The following is a 6772-nucleotide window of genomic DNA, read 5'->3' as shown; positions in this document are numbered from 1 at the left end:
CGTAATTGAGCTTGTGATATTTTGAGAATCATTGTGTCTGTCTAGAATGTGAATTTCTATACAGAAATAACTCGATGTAAGAATTTTCATTCCGTTTTGTGCTTAAGCATGAATTGGGTCGCTTGTTGGATGTATGATAGATGTGTATCGTTGTTTAATGAAAATAAGTGCACTGCAGTAGTAAAACTCGGATTTCGATGCTATAGAGCCTATGCTATGTATTAACAAAATAACATAGATATTAGTACAAGAATCTTGAAGTAATTAAAATGGTATTTTAATTTATTTTTATTTAAATAATATATATAATGCATTCTGAAAGTTGAAAATATGTTATGTAATTAGACTTAATCGGGTGTGCCTATCATTTACTAAATTATGAATAACAACAACTGCCACTGTAAAATCATGCTCTGATGTAATAGCTCATAGAAATCTTAGCGAGCATTTTCAAAAATACTGAGAGTTAAAATGTTTAGTACAGTAAATGTATTCATATCGGAGATAGTTATTCTACTAACGGAAATAAATGATATATGTTTGTGATTTAATGAATATGACTAACATTTTTATTTAACGTATGTTCTCTAGATTGGAGAAGAAGACAAAGAATTTGCAGATAGCAGAACGAAATGCAATGATACATGAAAAATGCTCCAGTGATTTGCAATCGTGGGTGAAGTGCAAGACACTTACGGAGAAACAAAGTGATCGATCGAAAGCATTGCTCGATGCTTTGAAACACCAGGGGAAGGAGCAAATCGATTTTACAAACGTTGTCATATCACGTGTCTTGTGCATATCGTGGACAAGACCTATAGAGGGAAGTATATTTCTGCCGCAAATGGCATACATGCAAACACAGAGAAGAATGAATTCTAGCGATATTATTCATCAGGCATTGAAGGAGGTTTTGTGCATGTTTTCGAGAGGGGAGGATCCTTTGATAGATGTGTCATCTGGCCGTGAAGACAGTCCGTATAGTCAAGCGAGTTCTTTGTTAAGTCTTGTGGGGGATTCTTCATTTTGTCAATTACCATTGATACCAATACGAGGCGACAACTCATCAGAACCGAAAAGTTTTACTTATTTATTAGATTGTTATTCAAGAATTGCAATTGAAGAAATAAATCATAGAAAGGTACGCACATACACACACACACACACACACACATCTTCAAAATTAGACAAGATTTTATTAAACTAATTTTTTTTTATATATTTTTTAGCAATCCAGTGTACTTCTCTCTGATACTCTTTCCGATGTAGTGACAATTTTGAAAGCGCAATGTGTTCACTATTCCAGCCTCGTTCTACAAGGATTAATCGGCATTTGCCAAGCCGCTGTCATACCTAAGTGTACCACTTATCTTTACTATCGGATATTATCGCGGAACTTACCTTGGGGCTATCTTGACGAGCTCGTGGCTAGGACATACACGAATCTGAACATGTTCGATAACATTTTCACTCCAGTCTTGAAACAACTGTGTATCGCGATACACACGGCGAGCTTTTACGACAATACGCCAAGAAGACCGATCGAGGCGCTAGGCGAACTGATAGAGATTTGCTGTGGACCAAACAGCCTTACACATCCGATTTGGTCTTTGATAACGAATGAAGTTAAATTCTTGCCTAATGTTATGACATCAGCAGCCAGAAGAGATCTCTCGAGAACCAAACTCCTGGGATTGTTTCTCTCGGCATTGGTATCTGCCGAAATGCAACCGAAACTGCTGGAGGGATTCTTCAATAAAAATCCTGGCAATCCGGAATTGCCCTATTTGGACACTTACACGCTGCAGCAATGGTTGGAGAGTACCAGAATGTCGTTGCACAAGATATTTGATACGATACTCGCGAATAGCAGCTGCCGCGATTCCACTTTTGCGTACTTGGCGGCGTTGCTACATCACAACGAGAAACGCGCGCAAATACAGATGGAGGACATTCCCTCCTTTGCCGGAGATGGATTTTTGTTGAATCTACTATCGATTTTGCAAATGCTCTCTGTGAACATTAAGCTGGATACTGTAGACCCGCTATATCCATTTCATCCTTCCAATTTCGTCGAGATAAAGAACGACACAAGACTGAAACTCACTTTGCAAGAGGTTGCGGAGTGGCAGAAACATTTGGACAGCACACATAAATGGACGGAACCGAAATTTCAGACACAATGTTGGTTCCTCACGCTGCATTGTCATCACATCGCGCTGTTACCGGCGTTGCAAAATTATCGGAGAAAATTGTATGCCTCAGAGAATTTACAAAAAATGCTCGACGAACTGCAAGCTACAGAATCTCAATGGAAAGATGGTCCTTTAGCGGAGCACAATAAAGACTTGATCAAACAATGGAAGCGACAGTTGGAGCAACTGGTTGCATTCAAATTATGTGCAGAGGTAGCTCTGATAGAGCCCATCTTTTTGAGAAGATGCTTAGGCTTTTATATATCGGTCGCCGAATTTTTGCTGAGTCTTCTAACGCAGACTCCGGATAATTTTTTTCCCGAACTTCCGTTGCCTCAAGAAGTTAAGTGCAAATTCACCGCATTACCAGAATGGTACATGAAAGACATAGTGGAATTCTTGTTATTCACATTCAAGTAAGTTATTACTAAATTATCAAATCTCACAACTTATACATAATGCTTATCTGGAGCTTATTAACAATTATAACTGCATTGTTTTATTTGCAGATTCTGTCCAATGTATGATATAGATATAGATATAGATATCTCGCCGCTTATCACTTTGTTACTCGTCGTCGTGTGTACGCCACATTGTATACAAAATCCGCATCTAATCGCAAAAATTATCGAGGTTCTTTATAATTCATTTAAGTTATATAATGTTCAGGTAGGAGTTTGTAGGGGAACAGAAACTTTTGGCCACAATCATTTTATCCAATTCATGGCACATCCTATATCCAAGACATTTCTGGCGTCGTATCTCATGAAATTTTATATCGACGTTGAACTCATTGACATTAATTCCGAATTTGAGGCCGTGGAATGCTATTTCGCAGGAACAACAACAATCGAGAACGAGACAGCTGGCGGCGGACGAGGCCCAAGCCAGATTCTCTCTTACATTAATCAAGGAAATAGTTGAAATGTTTCATGATTTAACAGTCAACATTAAGGAACTGTTTCTACGACCGGAATTAGTCGGACAATTGTGTGCCATGCTGAATTTCAATTTGCAACAGTTGTGCGGATCTAAGCCTGCAAATTTGACAGTGGAAAAACTGGGAAAATACGGATGGGAACCGAATCTGTTATTCTGTCAATTGATTGATATATATTTAATTAGACATTTACTCAACAGTGCCACGGATCCTTTCAATCGGCAGCCGCTTAGCGAAGATATGCTCGTGCCAAGTAAGTAATACATGTATTGTTTATATTTTTCTTTCTTTTGATGAAGACAACTTTCTTTTAGTCGAAATATTGGTAACATTTCATAACAATGCATTTTCATATACATAAATATATTAGAAAAATATTTGATGCGTCATAGATAATATAGTTTTTGACTGTCCTTTAAAGTCTATCGTATTGAAGTTTTTTAATGTCTTATGCCGATTTAAAAATATGTATATAAACTATTGTAAGTTTTTTTATCCATGTAGAAATATATCTCAAATTAATATTTATTTTCGAAATTGCAGTGCCCGATTTGAAAGAAAGAATATCAATATGGAAACAACAAAAGAAACAGTGCTAAGGTGACAAGAATTATGCACATAAAAATAAGAATATAGGGAAGGAAAGAAAAAGGAAGAAAAAGATAAACATTATAAATGCTTATATATATACGTATGTATGTATGTATCTATGTAAAATAATGTAACACAATAAACATACAGCAATATATTATGAATAATAAAAATAATATTCACTTGTGCTCTCTTTTGAGGATTTTTGGCTGTATAATAGTAATATGAAACTATCAAGACTTAGAAAAAGAAAACATTTCTTATGTTTACATTGCTTGGAAAATCAAATAAATAGATCTGGATAAAAAAAATTGAAGTATCACAAAATAATATGATTTTTAACGTCTTCATAGTTGTAATTATGTAATTAATAATTTTCATAATTTATGACAAGAGTTTTTGGTCATGAATACCTAATAAAATTAATTTCAAAAAATAAAAAAAAATAAAACAGTCCTTTGATAATTAATAAATAACCGTAAAATGAGTGTCAAAGTAAGCCTAGTCATACGGGAAAACATGTAGTTTGACAGCTGTCGAAAGAAGTGGAAAATGTTCTTTTTACATAATACTTTTCTTGCTAAGGTATTCATAGTCAGTTCTTAGGGCCGTGGCACATAAAAAAACTTTAGCAGTAAGACTTAAGACGTAAGCGAATTAACCAATCACGGTCGAACAGTAAGGCAGCCATATTGAAACGTAAACTACGCTGAAAATTCCGTATGGTTGAAATTCTTAAGTCTTAAGTCTTACTGCTTAAGTTTTTTTATGTGCCCGGGCCCTTATTTCAAAACCGTCTTAAGTAATGTCTTAAGATGCCAATACGGCTTTGTGATTGGTTTAGGACATCTTAAGATTGTGTTTAAGTGCCGGTATACAATAGGTGATTTAAGCCCTAAACCTTAAGAAATTGACTAATCACAGTCGAGTATTCTCCTCATACTTGACTGTGAGTATGTTTCCATCGGAGGGTTCGAATCGGGTTAAGGCTTAGGGCTTAAATCACCTATTGTAGACCGGCACTAAGGCTTAGGGCTTAAATCACCTATTGTAGACCGGCACTAAGGCTTAGGGCTTAAATCACCTATTGTAGACCGGCACTAAGGCTTAGGGCTTAAATCACCTATTGTAGACCGGCACTAAGGCTTAGGGCTTAAATCACCTATTGTAGACCGGCACTAAGGCTTAGGGCTTAAATCACCTATTGTAGACCGGCACTAAGGCTTAGGGCTTAAATCACCTATTGTAGACCGGCACTAAGGCTTAGGGCTTAAATCACCTATTGTAGACCGGCACTAAGGCTTAGGGCTTAAATCACCTATTGTAGACCGGCACTAAGGCTTAGGGCTTAAATCACCTATTGTAGACCGGCACTAAGGCTTAGGGCTTAAATCACCTATTGTAGACCGGCACTAAGGCTTAGGGCTTAAATCACCTATTGTAGACCGGCACTAAGGCTTAGGGCTTAAATCACCTATTGTAGACCGGCACTAAGGCTTAGGGCTTAAATCACCTATTGTAGACCGGCACTAAGGCTTAGGGCTTAAATCACCTATTGTAGACCGGCACTGAGACGATCTTAAATATAAGAACTGACTATGAATACCGGCCTTTAAGCTTAGTTTTCGGACAATTTTATAAGTTTCACGAATACGTTACACATCACAGCCACGGTCTTACATACAGGCTTGAAACTCCAGTGGTGGGGGAAGGTCGCATAATGAAGCAGTTTTTAGTTCTCTAATGGCCGCTAGAGTCGTTGCGTTAGATTTAACCACGGTGGCGTGGGACGCCGGAGGCTGGGGGAATATCTTTTTCCTCAAAATGTTTGTCACATATAACGTCCGTCTAGCGCAATTTGACTATACCTGGGATAGCCTCTTCCCATTTCTTCCATATAACCGGGTCTTTCGGTACGCCAAATAAAGACCGCTTTATTTGTTCCGTTCTGCTGCCGGTTCTACAATACGGTACTGCGCACCATCTCGGCATTTTTCAAAAATAATCCTTTACGAAAATCACACGCGTGTTTAAAACGGCTCTCGGGGTTTCCAATTTTCTTTTTTGACGTTTCAGGTAGGTTACGGTTATCTGGGAAAAGTTATCACAGCGACGAATAGTGGCTGTGTTAGGAACTAAATATTTCCTCAATAAGCGACCGTACCCCCACCACTGATATTGCGGCCAGTTTCAAGACCTGTATGTAAGGGAGAATTCACACCTTGGCAGAAAAACAGAAAGCAGAAAAGCAAAAGCCAATCAGAACTCGTGCTAGAAAAGCAGAAACCAATCAAAACTTGCGCTGAGAATAAGCAGTACATTCTGCTTTTTTAGCGTGAGTTCTGATTGGCCTCTGTCTTTCTGCTTTCTGCTTTTCTGCCAAGGTGTGAATCCGGCCTAAGACCGTGATCACAGCACTAGCATAAAGCGAATAATTACGAAATGGCACGCAAGAATAATTTGGGCTGTCAAAACGTCACTTTTCACGCCTCATAGTTCATCGATTTGCAACGTGAGGCGCTGCATAAAAATTCTGACATGTGGGTAACATGCTGGTAACTTGTAGCTAACATATAACATATATATAGTATATATCTTTTATATATCTTTTATATAGTGTAGTACTCTATTAGAAGAATACTTGAGCAAAGGAAGGGCGCAATGCTCAGCCATTTCCAAGAAAATTTGATTTAAATAATATGGCTTTTCTTATATTCAGCTCCGTTATATCGATTAGCGAGAAGGCGGCGTAGCTCGGGCATTAAAGCGGGTGGCTATCACGCATCAGACCAGGGTTCAATTCTTGTCCCTGGTCCCTGGCACTTTTTTTCTCATTTTTTTTTTTATACAATCTAGCAACGAATATTTATTCATGTAAAATAAAGTTAATTCAACCAACTTTTTTTTTTTTTTAATTTGCGCTTTCAAAAGGCAATTTTCTTTTAATTTACTCACAAAACTGGGCATAATTTTAATTCAACTTAAAATCTTATTATTTTATACATCTACCCAATATAAAACGAAGCAAATAAAACGCTATTATTTG

At 37.4% G+C, this 6772-nt stretch overlaps 1 protein-coding gene and 1 long non-coding RNA gene across 2 annotated transcripts in view; both read left to right on the top strand.

Annotated features, from left to right (window-relative positions):
- Positions 1-3119, top strand: part of LOC115235407 (ubiquitin conjugation factor E4 B-like) — a 22858-nt gene extending 19739 nt beyond the window's left edge. The window contains exons 2-4 of the mRNA XM_029807181.1: positions 592-1141; positions 1230-2611; positions 2705-3119. Coding sequence (XP_029663041.1) covers positions 592-1141; positions 1230-2611; positions 2705-3119 — 2347 coding nt within the window. The remainder of the gene's footprint in view (positions 1-591; positions 1142-1229; positions 2612-2704) is intronic.
- Positions 3120-3314: 195 nt separating this feature from the next.
- LOC115235459 lies at positions 3315-3898 on the top strand. The gene is made up of 2 exons (XR_003884035.1): positions 3315-3388; positions 3679-3898. It is a non-coding gene; the product is annotated as an uncharacterized LOC115235459 (long non-coding RNA).
- Positions 3899-6772: the final 2874 nt, after the last annotated feature.

This window comes from Formica exsecta, unplaced genomic scaffold (genome assembly GCF_003651465.1).
Source record: "Formica exsecta isolate Colony F162 unplaced genomic scaffold, ASM365146v1 scaffold222, whole genome shotgun sequence".
Classification (NCBI taxonomy): domain Eukaryota; kingdom Metazoa; phylum Arthropoda; class Insecta; order Hymenoptera; family Formicidae; genus Formica; species Formica exsecta.
This window is presented reverse-complemented; position numbering and strand designations above follow the sequence as displayed.